The sequence below is a fragment of the Dama dama genome, chromosome 33, assembly GCF_033118175.1.
Source record: "Dama dama isolate Ldn47 chromosome 33, ASM3311817v1, whole genome shotgun sequence".
Lineage (NCBI taxonomy): Eukaryota > Metazoa > Chordata > Mammalia > Artiodactyla > Cervidae > Dama > Dama dama.
Window position 1 is genome coordinate 28,616,503 of NC_083713.1, and position 18,981 is coordinate 28,635,483.

An 18,981-nucleotide genomic window follows, 5' to 3' on the forward strand; every position below is an offset into this window, starting at 1 on the left:
GTCAAAGCATAAGAACACAGGATTCAAAGTAAGGATTTAAAAACAGTATGATTTTGACATTCAGGGAGTGACACTAAAGGAGAGTTTCTATATTCTGAGTAGGGGAGTGAGTCAGCCTGTTTTAGTAGTTCAACTCACCTTCCCAGTGGGTTTAACTCTGAACCAAGGCAAACTGATTGTTAAGCTGATTTTCTCTGGTGGCAGGATCTGCCAGTTGCTAACCAATATAAAAATTTCCCTTACTTCATTCAATTTTATTTGGGGTTGCAATTCATTCAGATCAAAGACTATTTTCTATCTTCTCTAGGTGTGACCATGAGATTAAGTTCTGGCTAAAGAGATGCTATGAGAAATGTCATATGGAGCTTCTGAGAAGGTTCTTGAAAGCAAACAGTGTGTTTCCCTTTTGCTCTTCCTCCTCCTTTTCTTTCTTTCCTTCCTTTGTCCTTCCTTTCTCTGCCTGCACTGCTTCCTGAGATCTAGAACATATAAGTGATGGCTAGAACTCCACTAGCTAGCTTGCACCATGAAGATGCGGATACTGAAGATGAGAGCCACATGCCCCAATATGGATCAGAAAGGCACAAGGACCCTGCGTCCTTGGTGACTGCTAAGACAGGAACTATTTTAATGAGAGGAAGAAATAATTTTCTATGTTGACTCACTAACTTGACACTCCTCTTAGATTTGATCCTCCTTATGGATATAGCGGTTACCTTAAAAGATAACACACCTGAGGGGGAGCTTAGTGAGCCCCTCTGATGTCCAGAGATGATGAGAGACAGAAACGAAAGAGCTGGAAGGCTGAAGTGAGGAGGGGTTGCAGATGCGCAAGAGTGACCTGTGGGGTGGCTGCCTTTCCTGGGGGGTACATTGCACCTTGAACGCACTGGGCACTTAACACTGGTATCCTGGTTAGGCTTCAGAACTACTCTGTAAGATGGGCATAATTATTCTTCATATTTTTTTTTTCTGAAGAAGAAACTGATGTTCAGAGAAATTCAGTGAGCTATTCCAAGATCTCATATTTAGGGTGTTTTCCAGCCTGAATTCCAAGTCCTTTACATCAGAGTTGCTTTTCTATGACAAACGAGAACTACTTACTAGAGGCTCCTTTGTAACAACCTGCCGACTAGTATAAAGTGATGGATGACCCGCATAGAAAATTCCTTCTTTGTAATTATTATGAAAATAAAGTGCTAGATACTTGAAATCATAACCTCACAACAAAGGGCTGTGATAGATCGTGCCACTGGGATTAGGAATTGTCATCAGGTCCTTGAAGGCAGGCTGTTGTTTATACCCGGTCACTGCTCAACCCGCACAGTTGTGCTCAGTGGCCATGTTTTGGAAGAAGAGAGCTGTATATGCTGTGGCCAACTACACGCTGGTGGTGTTTTCTTTGAATCTTCACTGAGTCCTTTGCTTGGAAGAATGTATCTCCAAGCTGAATGCACAGGCAGGTGTGAAAGCATAAACATGAATGTTCCTTCTATTCTACCCATCAGGTGCCTTATACTTTGTCACTTGGATGGAGACATTCGATAGTTCTTTTAAAGAGACTATACTGAGGAATGTAGTTATTATTCTCTATTACCAGTGCCACCCAAGCTCAATGAATACTGCAGATCAAAAAATGAGTATGTCACTAATTAAATCCTACTCAGCCAGAAAAGACCTTCTTGCCGTTCTTTCCTAGACTTATTTTGAACACTGTTCCCAGTTGGAGACGGTATTGTCACAAGGGAGCAAATTTCTACATAAGCTCCTGACAGTGCTGCCACATTTCATGGTCTTCCAGGGGAACTGGCTTAGAACAATTTCTAGATAATAGTTATTACTTCTTCAGACAATGCCTTGTCTTGAGAACTGACAGAAACTATTTCACAATTGTAAATAACCTTTGCGATCGATCTGCTGGAATCGGATCATATTTTATAAATATCCACTGTTCAGTACAGGTGCAATTACTATGTGCCATTTAGTTGGACTGGCCTTGACCTCAGATGGCTGGACAATATTTTAGCATTTCATGGCTGAGCTAAGGGAAGAGGAAGGGACTTTGATTTTATGAACACATACAAAAAAAAAGGAGAATTTGTGAGATCTCCTTGGTTAAAGGAAAGCCTTTTAGGAGAATATGTCATCATAAATGGTTCAACAGGGTGAATTTCTTTTATTTACCTTGAGATTGAGCTATACATATATATATACATACATATATATACATATATATATACACATAGATCTATATATAGATCACAGCCAAGAGGCCTACAGAATACACATTTAAAGACACAGTGAATTCAGTGCCTATATATAATTAAGGGTCCTTGGGCCTTAATGTGTATATACCTTTTACTCTATTTTTCTCATTTATTTTCTAAATACTTAAGTTTCTTTTAAAAAGCTAAACTTTCTAATTAAAATAATTCCTTAGTGTGAGATGTTCAATTAAGCATTAGTGTCTTTTTCAAGTTATAATTAATATATTATGATGTCTATGTTTGCTGATATGTTTTTTATCTCACAAACCACAAAGATTATGAAGACTGGAAGAGGGGGTTTTGTTCAGGAGATCGTACAGGTGATTGTACCTTTGACCTGAATTCCGCCCAGTTCTCCAGAGCGTCAGTGATCCAACATGGACAATCCATGAAGTTAACCTTGATTTATAAGCAGGGAGCAGGAAAACCATTTTGCTTTTCAATCAATTTAATCTTTTATGCCTTTTAGCACTAATGGCCTTGCTCATCACATTTGCTTTTTAAATTTTGTCATTGTTTTAAATTAATAAACAAAGCAGGAATCCTTAATTAATATAAATTTTTCTGAATGTAGTTAAGTATTTTGAGTCACAGCATTAAACAGCTTTGGAACACACACAAATCAATATAAGTTTAAAATGCCCTTTCAGGCTTTGTGGCTGGTAGTAGTTTATTTAAGAAAAATAGAATACCTAGAACTGTAACAACTTACATTCTATCTTGATGTCAAATGAAATTTCTCTTTTTAAATAATACCACTCTTTAAGCTAAATTTATTTTTCAAATCTACTTTACCACGAACTTTAAAAGTAGATAGTTATTTTCCAAATATTTCTAGTGACTAAAATCCATATAACTGTTATAAAGTCATTTAAAAATTATTGCAATAACCATATTATTTCCCTCTGGATTCTTTCATAGAATGTGGTACCATTGTCTGGATATACAGAGAGTGGTAAACATTATCATAAAGTTAAAGAAAAGACAGTACTCAGTAGGTTATGATGACTTTCCATCAACCTGTAATCTGTCCTTGTCTCCAGAGAGGGCATGTGCATGTAGAAGAAATGGTGGGGTCATTACCAGAAGAGCACCCAAATATTACTTGCACACATACCCCTCCTACCCATCAGGACTTTAGAATCAGTTTCAAATAAATTTACAAGAACTTAGAAACAAACACACACTTTGGAAGACTTTGGCTTTGCCTACTCAAATAAGTATGAAAAATATTTCACATTCAGAAAAACAACCAATTATTTTAAAAGGAACATATAATTCCTTTCAAAGCAATATACAATTTCTTACAAATGAATATATAATTCATTTCAAAGGACTATCACTACATTAATTGTTTTAGAACTTTTAGTTGAGCATAGGCTGATCAAATTGGTTTGTGGCTTTATAGTCCCCCTTAATTTTGAAGAAAATATGACCTAAATGATAAGGAGCAATATGCTTGGGTGGGAAAATAGACCAAGATCATACCCCAAAACATGACTTCTTTAAACATATCATTAAGAAATGCTAAGTCTTTTAACATGAAGTTTCACACTAAACTCTAAAAGTTAGGGTTATAACTTCTTATGACCATGTTCTTATTAAATTGCATTATTCAATTAAAATATAGTTTATCAACCATCCACCATTAATTCAGAACTGTGATAAACCTAAAAGATTTTAAGAGAAAAGACAACTAAGGCAAATGTAATAAAATTTTTATAGAACCATTGGAATTGGACTTTTACCCCAACAAGCCATACTTAGACAGCATGGTTGCTTACATGAAAATAATATGTGGGACTTACATATTGGTATTGGCAGTTGATGTCAGCCACTCTCCAGCTAAACCAATGATATCCAGTCCTGTGGAGAGCTGGTTGAAAAATCGAGGATGACCTAAAGAGGTGAGTAACAGACAAGTATCAGGGCATATTCAGATTTTTCAAGCTATCTTCAATTCAAAAGTTCCACTCCACTAGGCCACGATGATGGGACCTCCATACCAATGGCCTAACAGGGCTTCCCAAGAATACTGAAGGAAGGGCAGGTTGACCCACCCTTTATCAACATTTAGCACTGAAGATGTCTCTCAAACTCACGTTTCTAAAGCATAATGCTTTTAAATTAAAAATCCAATGTCATAAAAAGAAAAATCTGCCCAGTATCTTATTTGTTGATTTCCAGATGAGCTCTGCTGCTGTGTTTTTTTTTTTTAATACAAATTTGATGTGGTGGTCCTATTTCTCTCCATAAATATTTCAATTTTTGATTTAACATCTCAAGCTTTTAATCCCCAAGTCAAGGTATACTCATGGAGGAGAAGAGGCTGCAGGCCTCAGAGGGGGCCTGTGCCCGTGTAGAGCTGATGCCAGCTCTGCAGCTGATGCCAAGGCATGCCATCACTCTCTGGGCCTCTGTGTAGTCCAAAATGATGTCAAGCATTGGTGTGTTTTGCCCACATATAGTCGGGTGACTGTTAAACTACATATGTTGCTGAGGTGACCTGGCATCTGCTCTGTGAAATAGGGACAGACACAGCCTCATTCATTCACTGAGTTGTTGGTAGAATAATTTATATTATTATATAACTCAAAAGCCCTTTTCAACCCACCACAAGCTTTATCAGGCTTTGTTCTCGGCAACGGCAAATTCAGGATTATTGCCAAATTTTGGCCAATTTGGCGTTCACAGGAAAGCTCAACCCCACACAGAAGGTTTCGCTGTCATGAAGGAGCCATCGCGACAGATTACCTAGGGGTGTCTGACAGAGAACTGGTGTTAGAAAGATGTGCTGACTGCTGCGTTTCCAGCGGAAACTGCTTGTGCCTCTGAAATAACTGTCAGAGAGCTAATGTTGGAATGTTCCTGGTCTAAGTCCCTCTCTCTGAAAGTCTGCCCTTCCCTCCATGTGATGAGGACTCATTCAGAACATCTGGACTAGGACTTCTTATAGCAGAATATACCAATCTCTGCACTCCAAGAGTCCTTGAAAAATAACACTGATCTTTAGAGGAAATAAAAGAAGCATAAATAGTAAGCTTAGGGTAAGTTCAAGGCCAGATTCCAGACATTCATGTAGATTACTCTAAATAGCTTAAACTAGTTCACTGTGTTCTACTTATGTCAGTGCCAACAAAATCTGTATCTCCTACAACATAACTAATTTTGTTGAAGTCCATTTAAATAAGTGTGTGTGTATGTACATATGTATAATTTAATATTCACTTGAAAACAAATATTTCATTCTAATATAGGTTTGAATCATAAATAAATGCAATCACACCAGTTGACAATATATCCAAATCATGTTGCATAGCAAAGACAAAAGACGGACATAGACTAACAAATGCCCTCAGACAAAAGTGAGACAATATCCAGCAACAGACTAACCATCAGACCAAGGTGAGATATAACTGAACTGATGAGCACACTTTTCTTTAAAAATCAAACGCAGACTTTGTAACATAATTGAGTCTTGGCCATCCTGCCGTTATTCAAGGAAGCTACCCTTATACCAGTGGTGTTGGCAGACTTCAAAAGCTGTTTGGGATTCTTTGTCAAGCGTCATTATTTCATTATAACCCTTGTTTTTAATATCCAGTAGTTTTACTCAGCTCTATTCCCACACCCTCCCCAGTCACATCTTTAAATGACTAGGAAGGGTGAGCAAGATAATAAACGGGGGAGAGAGAGAGAGAGAAAGAACAAGACGCTACCAGTCATGGCCCCAGGGGCTTCCCTGTGGTGACAACTATGCCTTGGACTGCCAATTCCTGTTCATCTGTTTGCCCAAGAGCTCAGGAAAGCCAGGATGCAGTGGGGAAAGACTGTAGAAAGAAGAAACCACTGCTTGATTCCTAGGCTTAGAAAGAGCCAGACAGAGATCCCCAAAGTCTCTGAACTTGAGGCACTTTGGCCAGGATTACCAAGTAGAGAGAGTTCCTATAACATAGAAAGGAGGAAAGAGGCTATCCTCCAGGGCTCCCCACTGGAGACAGCATTTGGTGCCTCAGAACCTCTAAACTCCACAGGATGGAACAGAATGAGAAGAGTGTATAAATGTGTGACCATGGGGTCTGGAAAATAGAAGGTGCAGTGGGTTGAACTGTTTCCCGTAAAAGACACGTTCAAGTGTTAACCCCTGATTCCTGTGACTTCATTTGGAAATAGGGTCTTTGTGGATGTAAACAAGTTAAGATGGGGCTGCACTGGATTGGGGCAGCCCCTAATCCAAAGAAGAGAGAAATCTGGACACACACACGTGGAAAATGTCATGTGAAGGTGAAAGCAAAGATTGAGTGATGCATCTACAAGACAAGGAATGCCAGAGAATTCCCACAACTAGATGCTGGAAGAGGTAAGGATGGATCCTACTCAAGAGTCTTCAGGGATGGCATGGCCCTGTAGACACCTGGATCTTGAACTTGTAGTATTCAGAACCGTGAGAGAATATAAATTTCTGTTGTGTTAAGTGACCCAGTTTGTAGCAGCCATAGGAAACTAGTATAGAAAGAAAAGGAAGTGGGCCCAATTCTCCCCAGTTGCAGGGACAGGCAAGTGTAGGATTCATCAGAAATGAGGCAGGGATGAAAAGAGAAGAGAGAAAAGAACTGAGGGGTGGACCATTCTGCTCTCTTTAGGTTGTGAATAACCTAAAATCAACAATGAAACTCTATATAGAACTTGACACAGCACCATGTATCTGTATCTTTTAAGTCTATTTTTACAACAATAAATAATGCTAGGCTTTTACAACAATAAATAATAACAAAGCCAGGGTTGGGCCTTCCACCAACAGCTGGTGCCTCTGGAGGTTCTGTAGTTAGGGAGCACTTTGCTGCTTCCTTCACCAGGGTCTGTATTTCTCCTTCAACATGACTTTGACATCCTGACCATTGGCAAAGGTCTGCTGCAGGGCAAAGGTGCTTCTGCAGGTCCACTTGGCCGTCCACATTACCTGTGCGGACCCCATATTTCAGGGTGTCTCTGCAGTCAACCAGGATCTGCTCCAGGGACTCGGGGTGGTCAGAGAGTTCCAAGTTGAAGCCCTCCATGCCTTCCAGCAGCTGGTGGGGGTGGTGGAAGTCCAGCACTTTGGTGGAGCGATCGAACGTCTTACGGACATAGTTGAGGAGTATGTCCACCACCTCCAACAGGAACTGCACAGTTTGCTCCTCCCCGTTCTTAGCCGGAAGCAGATCTGAGGGGGAAAAGTCAATGAGTGGTTATCACCTGACTCCTATCTGGATTCCCTCAGCTTAGAAATCCCTAATATCCATGATATCTTTATAGGCCTAATTTCCTTCCAGGATACATATGTGCATTATCTGTTGTACCATCTTTGCAGAAAAATGTACATAATCAAATACACAGAAGTGTTGCTTATACTCCCTGGGAGTTCACAGACTTTCTGACAGTTAATATGCTCATAAATAGAAAGCTTTGAGAAGTCATGAGCAGCCTACCACTGCTCAATACTACTGTTATTCATTTGGGCACCTGTCAGGCGTGTGATGTACAGGGCTTCTGTCTTGCTGCCCTAGTACCAGGTATGTCTCTGTACATCTGGCTCAGACACTGGGCTTTTGGTTTGGTGTTATTATGATGTGCTTGATCTATTGCTGGTGGAAGGTGAGGCTTCTGTGGGTAGAGGCTGAGGACTCCCTGAGGAGGGTGGTTCTTTATGTCCTTAGACTGAAAATGGGAACTGAAAGATGAGGCTTAGGAAGGTGAGAGAGGGAACTCCTGCCTGTCTCTTGACCTTATCCTTTGCAGCTCAGCCTCTGGGATGCCAGGACATGACTCTGTGTTTCAACTTTTGTTAGGCAGAGTCAGACAGGCGAGGCAGCCATGGAGAAAAGCTGAAGCTGTCAGTCATAGCTCAAGATCAGACTGGCTGTAATGATATTCTTTGTCTATTCAGTTCTTTGTCTAATCTTCAGATTATCCCGCTCATATTTTGTGAGTCTTGTTTACTGTTCCAGTTTGGCCTCCATGGCTCGTGGGGAGTTCATGGAAGGGTGTGGTGATGGGTTTACCTTTGAGCTCATCGGGAAAGACTGGGAAAGCACTTGCTGAGACAGTTGTAGGGGCAGCAATAGTGACTGAAAGATCTTCAAAAGAAAAATGAGCTTTAGGACAGCAATTTGGTCATGAGGCCCCGTTACACAGCTTTCCACAGGGCGATTTTGTTGTTGTGGCCACCACCCTTGGAGCATAAATGCTATTAAGAGAACCACTGGATTTTCTTATATGTAAGCTTGTTCTGGATTTTCAGAGTCTATGAATCTATATTTGTCCCTGAAAGTATCTTTAGAGTTGATTGTTTTACTGATTGCCCTCATCCAGTTTTCAAATGATGGCTACCTGGACAGTATGGAAGGAGGGAGAATATTCTAAACAGATGTTGGGAAAGCAGTTTCATGATGCCTCAGAGGGAATAATAACTTCTTTTGGTAAGGTCAGCAAAATTTTAGGAGAAAGTAAAGAAACTCCAATAAAGAGCCTACTGGCTAGCACTGGGGGTGGGGTGAGGGTGGGGTAAGGGTGGGGAGTACCTCGGGCGAACAGGTTGGAGAAGTCTGTCTCTGTGCGCCGGAAGCGGCCATCCTTGTCACTGTTTTCACAGGAAAGCAGGTTCTTGGAGGACTGCCTCTCCTTGAAGGCACTCACAAGCCTGCTCTTCTCTTCCAGGCTGTTGGTCCTCTGCAAGAAGCCTGTAGCACAAGAAGCTGGGTCAGAGGAAGGGCACCGAACTCCCAGCCTCACAGCATTAGCTGCCAGCCCAGGTTGACTCTCCAAGCAGGATGCTCGCACCCCCTGAGAAGAAGCCGCATGTCTGTGTTTTCAATGGGCTCTGGCACTGCTCGCCTTCAGGCGGGGAGGGGGCAGTGTCAAGAGTCATCAGTGGCACAGACCCAGTCATGCAAGAGGGAAAAACAGTAAGTGAAGCCCATTCTCCTCTCTGAACATGACAGTGAACGCAGAATTAAGTCAATTGGACAGCTTCCACTCCAGTAACCAGCCCCAGGATGGGGTTTTAAGGGAAGGGATGCAAACAGAGAGGATGCTGCCAGTACTGGGTTGACGGGCTGTGCAACCAGAGGGAGGAGGAGGTGAGGACCAGCATTGAGAACTGGAGAAGGTGCTTTCCTTGGGTACACCAGGTAAACGCTACCAGGGTTGAATGTAAGTTTAATTTTTCTGACCCAAACTTAAAGTACAGGTTTCCCTGTACCCTCCCTCTCTTAAATAAAGGTATTGGAGAGACAAGAAAGCCTAAAATTTTATGTGTGGTGACATTTAATTCTATAAATACTTACTGAGCACCTATTGTGGAAAAGAACTTAAGCTAAGCATTTAGGACAGTGGACAGATACAGATAAATGAGAGAGATCCCCTCTTCTCCAGGAGCTTACAGTTTGGCAGCTGGTGACCAACAATGTAATAAATTGAGAAGAACTCCATAGAGATGAACTCTGAGTCCAGGGTGGGAATCAAAGCCCTCCCCTCTGCCCCTCAGAAGGGGTGGAATGCTCTCCTGCTTGAGGAGAGCAGTGCAAACATTACCAGCAGCAAACTCAGAAGCAGGCTGAGCTGAAAGGGCTGGAGACTCTGCCAGCCAAGAGCACCATTTTTTCCCTCAGTACCTCCACCCATCCCTGCTTCTGTTCCTTCCCTAATCTCCTCCAATTCAGTCTCAATCTTAGAAATACAACACCCTGAAAAGAGGAAGAAAGTTCTAAGTTTCTTGGTGACCCCAAGAAAAAGCTATATTTGTAGATTCCAAGATCCTCGGGGTGTCACAAATGTCACAAGGCAAGCTTGGAGGAAAGTCCCAAGAGGTTGGAAGAGAGGCAAGTTATTCTGGGAAATTCAGCTTTACTTCCCCAGGACTGTAATTCAGTGGGGAGGGGTGGAGGAAGGAGGGATGCAGGGGGAAGGCTGGGGTGATTAGAATCCTCCCACATGCAGGAGCAGGGTCTATTTTTGGAGGGAAGAATAGAAAGGCAGAGGCACCAGGCCTTTTACTGTTCCCAGCACTTTTTAAAAGTATCACTAAAGCTCTAAAGGACATCACAAGGATGGGGAAACACTATAACAGAGCTCCACACTTAGATATGAAGATGGGGGTTGCATCTTCTCCCTCACCTCTTCTTCTACTTTCTGAATTCCTCCTTCGAACCCTTAGAGTCCAATACCAGAAGCCCTCATTCATTTACCAGAGGGGTGCAGAGCCATCCTCACCTGGCCTCTGGTTAAGACTGCTTGCCTACACCCAGATCTGGCAGCTGTGGAATCTCTCAGGCCAAAAAGACCATGTCCATGTGCCCTAATGGAGATGAGGCCCTGCTTTGCTGAACTCCTGCTCTCCAGGTCTCTGACTTCTGGTTGGCTGACTCACTCCCTGGAAAAGTCTCTGCCTTGAAACCCCTGAGCATCTCCTTTCCTCTGGGAAAGGACCAGGACCTGCATTTGGGCTTTGGGTATTATCTCCAAAGGAGTTCTTGACACAGGTAATCCCAGAGGTATCCTGATAGGAATGGAAGATGACAATTACAACGCAACTTTAAACCTGCATCCCATTCCTGAACCACACTTCCTGGAGTGCGCTAGGAACTAGTGTGTTCTATACATCTTGTAATTATCTTATGCATAGCACAACTTATACTATATTATGAAGGTGAAAGTCACTCAGTCATGTCCAGCTCTTTGCGACCCCATGGATTGTAGCCTGCCAGGCTCCTCTGTCCATGGAATGCTCCAGGCCAGAATACTGAAGTGGGTAGCCATTCCCTTCTCCAGGGGATCCTCCCAACTCAAGGATCGAACCCAGGTCTCCTGCATTGCAGGTGGATTCTTTACCATCTGAGCCAATACCACATTATAATCTGTGATAAAAGCCATTAATTTGCTAGTATAAACATTTAATGGATATGATTTTCAGAATAACACTTCTTTGGGAAGGTATATGTTTTCTAAAATATTAGGAGCCTCCAAAGAAGGTCAATAACCCCAGCCTCTCTGGGCTCTGAGAGGTTCTAGAAGGAACTGTATGCTTCTCCAAGGATGATGAGGTACTGGACAATGTCCTCAAGGACACTGAGGTTAGTGCTTTGACAACCTCCCTGGCTAGCAAGAGGTCTTAGAAGCAGAGGCCCCTGAGACTGATGCAGACTGTACTCCTTTTTGCTCTGTATCTCAGCTATAAGGACCTGGTTTCCCTGGTGGCTCAGACTGTAGGTAAAGAATCTGCCTGCAATGTAGGACATCTGGGTTTAATACCTGGGTTGGGAAGATCCCTGGAGAAGGAATACTCACTCCAGTACTGTGGCCTGGAGAATTTCATGGACTGTATAGTCCATGGGGTCACAAGGAGTCAGACACAACTGAACGACTTTCACTCACTTTAAGCCTGTGAATAACTGGGGCTTCCCTGGTGGATCAGACAGTAAAGTGTATGCCTGCACTGCGGGAGACCCAGGTTCGATCCCTGGGTTGGGAAGATCCCCTGGAGAAGGAAATGGCAACCTACTCCAGTGCTCTTGCCTGGAAAATTCCATGGACTGAGGAGCCTGGTAGGCTACAGTCCATGGGGTCTCAAGGAGTCAGACACGACTGAGCAACTTCACTTTAACAATCTTAGGAGGCAAAGAGGCACTACAACTGATCAAAGCTGACCGCAGCTTCGGCTCTCTTCCACTTGCCTCAGTAGGGCCTCTCTGGGCTCTGCTGTTGGTTCCTCACAGCTGACCCCAAACTCAAAGGTCCAATCAGCCCCATGAGTTGGAGGGAAATGTGAGAAATTGGAGAGCACTGGGTTCAAGCCAGTTGTTTCCAAGTGAGGCTTTGAACTGAGCCTGGCATAAGGCTCACCTGGCCAAGGGAGCAAGTGAGGACTGAAGCCCAAGCCCCTGCTATAGCGTGGAATTGCATCTCCCTAGAGGAAGGGGCTCTTTTCCTGATTTCTCTGAGATATGAGTACCCTGCCAGATCTCTCCCCCAGCTCAAACACTTTTTTTTAGTTTCAAGAAACCGTAAGTATAGAGGATTTGAAATCTATGTTTAAAAGCTGGTGACTGATGCAAAATAAAACACACATGTCAACACACTGCATGGGGCTAAATAAAACAGCTCAGGGGCTGTAACCGGGAGCCAGTCTGGGAGCTCGGCATAAAGAAGTGGTTGAGGCCCAAGGACTCACCAGCGAGTCAGCAGAGCACAGAACAGAACTCAGGGCTCCCTGTATCTCCTATTTAGGTCACACCATCATGCCTGTAACCACCCTGCTCTCCACCTCTTGGCAAGTTCTGGGGTTTCTCCTGGCTGACTGCTCTCCCAGGTGATTCTGCCTCCAGAACTAAGGGTCCCACCGGTGAGACCAGGGGCCTTCCTAGCAGCTTTGTTTTTCTGGTTGGGGGTGGGGATCCAGGAGAGGGGATAGGAGAGTGGAAGGGGTTGAATCTTGGCAAGGCACTGAAACGTTTAATGGGGGTTACCCAGGGCAATGGATTTGGAAATGAGAAGATGACCATTAGTCCCCTCAACTATCTTAAGGTGAAAGGTCAAATCAACCTGGATAGTGTAAGGCCAAGAGGTCACCTTTCAAGCCTATGAAGGCCTGGGATGAAAGTGGGGTGGGTATCTGTGTGTGGAGGAGGGGACTGGCTGTGGATTCAGGTCAAAACCAAAGACTGTACTTTGCCTCCGGGAACTAAACTAAAATGGAAAGCCCAAGCTGGCTCAAAGTACGGAAAAACAAATCCTCTTGGTGTTTCCTTTCGGAATCAAACGTATTGTAAAGCCTTCTAGCCTGTGGCTCCCAAAGCTTGCACACTAGCATAAGCCAGTTTCCCTTGGGCAAACTGCCCTCCCTCTCCTGTTACAGGGGTTGCAACTTTCTTGAAATTAGTGTTGGGGAGGAGGGTAAAAACAAAAGAAACTCCCCGAGGATGGTAGCCCCCAAATTCCACCGGAGCTCCTCTTCCGGGGAAGTTAATGCAAGCCTCTACTCCCCAGTTCCGGACCCAGTTCCGAGACACCTAATCCCGGATCCAGGGATGCTCCTGCACCTCTACCCTTTCGGGGCACTTCGGGTGTGTCTCCGAAGCGGCGCTTAGATTTTTTTTTTTCTCCCAGACTCCGAGGGGCTGCAGTCGGGGCAGCAGGGGGCACCGCACGGGACCGAGGCCAGGAAGCCAGGACCGGGATGGACGAGGGCCGCCCTCCAGGCAACGCCTGCACCGCGGGGAAAGCAGCCCTCGGCCCCAGCCGCCCGCACCCCGGTCCTCGACCGTGGCGGGCGCCCAGGGCCCGCTCAGTTCTGCTTGCCCAGCTGCATGACAATGACGGCTGACGAAGCCGAGAGCCGCGGCCGCCGAAGGGACCTGGCGCGAAACGGGCTATTAAGTCGGGAATGGCGGCGGGGGGAGGGGGTTATTTATAGAACAAAGCTCGGCCGCCGCCTGCTGCCCTCGCGCGGGGACGCGGCCCGGGACTCGCGTGCAGGGGAGGGGGCCAAACCCAAGGCTGGGCTTTCCCCGCAGAACGCCTAGGTCCTGGAGTTGAGCAACCCTTCCTCGCCGTAATTGCTGCTCCTCGGATCAAGGGGACGGAGCCCCAGAATCGCAGGGAGGGCGCCGCGCGGTCGGGCAGGGGAGAGTGGGTTTCTCCCACAAACTGCTAAATAAGCCTTCTCGCTCAGACCACCAACTGCCGCCGCCCTGGGGCCCCGGGATGTAGGGCCCCGGGAAGCTCTGTCCCAGAGGCCAAGGGCTCGCCGGCCTGCCCCCGGGCGCTCGCTGGGCTGGGTGGGCGCGCGCGCCTACGCCTGCGCCGCCGCTATCTCCCGAGCGCAGCAGCTGAGGGACTGCCTTTTAATAAGCCCCTCGTTAATCTTCCCCCGCCTCTCCAGCCCCTGCCCGGGGACGTCCGTATTTTCTGGACCAGATAAGGCTAGAGATTTTAGACGGTGAAATGTAGCAAGGAAAGCAAGTCCTCATTGTTCAGCCGGAGCCACTCAGCTGTGTCCCTTCGAACAAATCTTTTTTTCCTTAAAAAAAAAAAAAAAAAATCACACCCCCTTGGGCGTTTTCATCTCAGATCCTCACATCTCTGGAGAGCTGTTCTTTCGTCCCCTCCAGCTTCCAGATCTATTTTCCTTTATCTCTGACGAATCGTGCCCGACACCTCCTCTTTCCCTCTCTTGGCCCCACGCCCCCTTGGCCCCCTTTCCCTTCCCGCCTCTCCCTTCAAGGGCAAGCTCCGCAAAACCTCTAGCTTGCACTGCCCGCACCTCCTCCAGGCAGGCCACCTAGGGCTGCAGGCAATCCTTTCTTTGGGCTTCCAAGGCCTCAAAGAACGCAATCTGAATCCGTTTCGACATCTCGGAGCAAAAATGTCCAGCCGAGAAGCCCACTTTCAACCCCGCAATGGTCGAGGAGGAAGAGGTACGACGCGTTAGCCACCGTCTTAGCCGCGTCTCGCCTTGGGCCTGCTCTCCAGGAAAGCCAGACCTTTTTACTCCACCTTCGCGACACTCAGGCCGAGCGCTCCGGTCAGAACTGCCCCAGCGCGGGGCACGAAGAGCGAGGCTGTAGTGCTGGGGCGCTGTGCTCCTCCCCAGCCAGGGGAGCCCGGACCCCTGGACCCTATCGGAAAAGATCCCTTGGGAACAGGTCAGGAGAGGACAGAGAAAGGTCAAGACCCGCAGAGGAGCGTCTCCGCCCGGCGTCGGGGCTGTAGACACTTCCGAAAACATTCAGAAGCCAGGATTCTCTTCCGCGTACATCCCTCTCTCCCAAACCCGCCAAGCCAGCTCGCGTCGAAGCCTTTTAGGGCCCAGCGGGCCCTTTGACTCACCGCAGATCTTCAGCCCCAGCTTTCTGGTGCATCCATGGGCCACTCCGCACCAGGTATCGTACGCTAGAAAGCAAGAGACGTGCGTTCAGTGAGGCTCCGACAGTCCGGGACCCGGTCGGAGGCAAAGGTGTTCTGGGGAGGGTGGGGGCAGGTCTTTGCCAGTGCGCCTCATTAAATAGCTCTTTCCCCAACGAGCTGAGAGTCTGACCTTTGGGCTGACAGGGAGACTCGTGCCCTCAGAGAACCCACCATACTCCCTTTCCGATTCTACTTCAGAGAGGGAACAGCGCTCTGCTGGGCCTCCAAGCGACCCCAGCCATTCGAGTCGGGTAGCCGCCGAGGGGTCGCGGAGCTGGACAGGGCTGGCGCCTCAGTTGCCCAGCACCCACCCGCAGGCCCTGTCCCTCGGTCTCCGCCCTGCAGACTCGAAGGGCGACCACAGCAGCCCGGAAAGGGAACACAAGAGACATCTGGGACCAATGCGTCTCATAATTTCCTGGCGGGTCTCCAGCCGAGTGGCAGCTTAAAATAAACTGGCATGAAATGGGGTCGCGGAAGAGTTCAGGAATTAATTGGGTGAAAAATAGTATTTGACTAGATGATCGGGCTCGCTTGGCTGCTCTTGAGTGGGACTGGGGGAGTCAGTAGACAATAGTGCGCCTGGGGTCTTCATCCCCTGCCCCCTCTTCCTAACCTGCTCCTCATTAACCCTTCCTCCCCGGCATCTCGAGAAGTAAAGGCAATCAGACACTTTCTCTCGAGGTCTAAATCGGGGACTCAGGAGCTGCGGTATTCTCAGACAGCTCAGTGTCTATCCTGCCTTCAGGGTTCAGCTTCCACCCAGGAGTACAGGGGAGCCTGAGGAGCCCGCATGCGACCCGGTGTGGTGGGCCTCGCGAGAGATTCCCCTCAGATTTCTCCTAACAAGGCGTCTCTAGTCCCTCCCATCCCCCACCCTGGCCGGCGCCTTCAGCCCGTCGCGAATGTTGGCTGCGATAAGGAGAGTGACATCCATTAAACCCGAGGCACAACAGAGCCTCAGCCGGGAGAGGAACTAGCCCGATGTCAGTGAGGCAGCGTGTCACAGATGGAGTTCCTGCAACAGACAGTAAATCAGTGCGAAAGCTAAACCCCAGTAACAACACCTTTAAGGTAAAGAGCTATTTCCACCCGGAACAGTGCTTCCAGTTTAAACGCCATCCCACCGAATCCTCATAACCCTATGAAGCAAGAGGAGTGTTCATCTAAGACTCATTTTACAAATAATAACATTGAGGCTCAGAGAGGCGAGGAGTGCTTTCCAAGGTCACTCAGCTATGGCGTTGGAGTTCAGACCCATTGCACTGCCTTTTAGAGGTGGGGATTACAGTGAAAGAAAGGGAATGAGATGGGAAGAGGCAGTGAGAGAGCCCCTTTGATGCAGGGAAGACTAAGTGGTCTAGGGCAAAGAGGCGGGGTCGCTGGAGCAAGAGGTAGTGTAAGATTGTGTGAATTAAGCAAAGCCACTTCCCAGGAGACCTTGGAGGAACAGAGAAGCGGAGCCAGCTGGGCAGGCGAGACTGGGTAGAGAGCCAGGTAAGTGAGCGCAGCCTGGGATGCTCACACCGCAGCTGGGCTGTTGGGGCAGGAAACAAGACAGGTGCTTCTCAGAACCTGTGTTTCAGGATCTTCCCTCTGCCTTGGCTCGACCTCCAGGCCAAGAACGAATTCAGGTCAGTGCCTCTACTGGGTCTGGACCTGGGGTTGGGCACATGGGCTCCATTGGGGGCTGCCTCTGGGAAGTAGGGGCGTGCTGGGGGTGCAGGACTCGAGGGTGGATGAACACTACAGATACCCACCCTTGCCAAGGCAGCAGAAAAGGGGCGGGAAATGTGGAGAGAACTGAAAAAGAAATCCATCTGTGCCACAGCAACAGACAAAGGCACTAAAGCCTCGTGTTTCTCTTGGACTGTTCCGAGCAGCTCTGGTGGCCAGTGTGTGGCTCACGAGCTACCAAGGCTGGCGGCTCTCTCGAGTCCCTCTTTATTGTGTGGGTAATTGTAGCTTCCCTGGGGGGTGGGGCATTGGAGCTGCAAAGGGAACTGGAAAGCAGTCTAAAAATTTAAGAGGAGGTCTCCTGCCAAGAAGCCAAGGGCAGCACCTAAGGGGAGGATAAAGGGTTTACCTGACCACTCCCTCCTCCGCCCCCTGCCAACCTTCCTTGTTGAGAACAATTGATGTTTTCTCAAGCTTACAGAAAGTGCCATAAAAGTGAAGCAATGAGCCCTCTTTCCGATCACAGTACCATCCCTAAGCCCCCCTTTTATACAGAAATTCTGGTGCCCTTACTCTCTCGAGCTGATAGATTTGGAGGGAGACCATTTCAATCTAAAGTGGAAAACGGAAAACAATTTCTCCATCTTCCCACCTCTACAAAGAGGTAGGAAATCAATCTGAATTAAGCCCAGATTCTAGAAATGGGTTGAGGAGCCACACCGAGCTAGGGATAGGGAAGCAAAAATCTTCCCGCCACCTTTTATCTGGTTCCCCCTTTCACTCTTTGGGAGGTGTCCACTGCTGACAGATCTCCTGCCCCGGAAAAGGTTGGCCTGGCAAACCTTCTGGGCTCCTCCTTGTTCCCCACTTCTTGCCACTCAGAATGCGGCCCACTTTTTTTTTTTTTTTTTTTAACATTTCTCTGAAATGTAATTAATTGTCTAAAATGTCGAGGCTTAATCTCAGAACGTTTTATGCTCCTTTTTCGCCACTGGCTTCTCCCTCACTCGTCAATAGCTCGACGCAAATTTGGAGCAATTAGGGACCCCGAGTTTTCTAAAAGCTGCAATTAACGTCGAAATTTCCGCTGATTATAGACTTCCAGGGGGAAAGGCAGAGGGGGAGGGGTCAGATCTCGGCTCAACGAAAGCTAGAGATAGAAAACTCTATTCCCGCTGAGTCTCCCAGCTCCTCACACCGTCCGGTGCACCGACCCCGGTCGTCTCACCTAGCAAAGAAACCACACACAACACAACACAACACAACACAACACAACAAAAACAACACTCTCACCGCGTGTCCTTCACCCGCCGCGAAGGATCGCCGCCGCTCCGACCCTGCGTGGTTCCCACTCTCTTAGCGCCCTGGAATCACCTAGCATCCCTGGCAGTCGAACGACCTCTGGTTGGGACCTGGGTCAGGGCCCCATTTCTTTCTAGCCTGCATCATCTCCGCGCTCCCCCTTCCCTTTCCGCCAGCGCAGACTCCTCAGCTCCCAGCGCCCCCATCTTTCCTACAGTCCATTTGATAGGAAACTGGAGCAGGACCTACTTGTGGGGCGCAGGTTGGTGGTATTGGGGTCCGCTCCCGCGTTCGAGGAGGTTGCGGACGAAGAAGGGGTCGAAGACGCCATCAGCTCGGTCGTCCCGACGCCTCTGCTGTCCAGGGTCCTCGGCCAGTCGGGCACTAGAAAAGGCTGCAAAGAGAAGCGAGAGCTATATGGGGAGGGCTTCCGGGGTCCAGGCGCGCGGGAGGCGATTGAGCGGCCGGGGGCGCGGACGCTCCGGCTGAAGACTGGGCTAGGGAGAGGCGAGAGGAAGGGCCGCTGGCGGGCTGGGTTGGGGTGCGCCAGGCTGGGGACTAGGGGAGGAGGAGATGTGCACGCGAGCTCTGGGATTCGGGCGCTCGCAACGTAGCCCCGGGCTCCTCTCCAGTCTAGCGGCGCGGTGGCGCGACCTGGAGCGCAGCGCTGAGACTAGGGGAACCCAAGGCCAGTGCAGGTCGCGCGGGTTCGGGCGGCTGGGCTAGGAGGGCTAGGGAGACTCTGCGCGATTTTCCAGCCCAGCCGTGACAAGCCCTATTGGGTCTCGGCAGC

General features: G+C 47.7%; 1 protein-coding gene across 2 annotated transcripts in view; it reads right to left on the minus strand.

The window, feature by feature from the left end:
• GAD1 (glutamate decarboxylase 1) overlaps nucleotides 1–18,543 on the minus strand; it is a 35,572-nt gene extending 17,029 nt beyond the window's left edge. The window contains exons 1-5 of one of the 2 annotated variants that reach the window (XM_061135134.1): nucleotides 18,438–18,543; nucleotides 15,132–15,194; nucleotides 8,828–8,986; nucleotides 7,228–7,470; nucleotides 4,076–4,166 (exon numbers count right to left, since the gene is read on the minus strand). In XM_061135134.1, coding sequence (XP_060991117.1) covers nucleotides 4,076–4,166; nucleotides 7,228–7,470; nucleotides 8,828–8,986; nucleotides 15,132–15,194; nucleotides 18,438–18,519 — 638 coding nt within the window. In that variant the 5' untranslated portion in view covers nucleotides 18,520–18,543. The remainder of the gene's footprint in view (nucleotides 1–4,075; nucleotides 4,167–7,227; nucleotides 7,471–8,827; nucleotides 8,987–15,131; nucleotides 15,195–18,437) is intronic. The other variant, XM_061135136.1, reaches the window with a different exon arrangement.
• Between the last annotated feature and the right edge of the window lie 438 nt (nucleotides 18,544–18,981).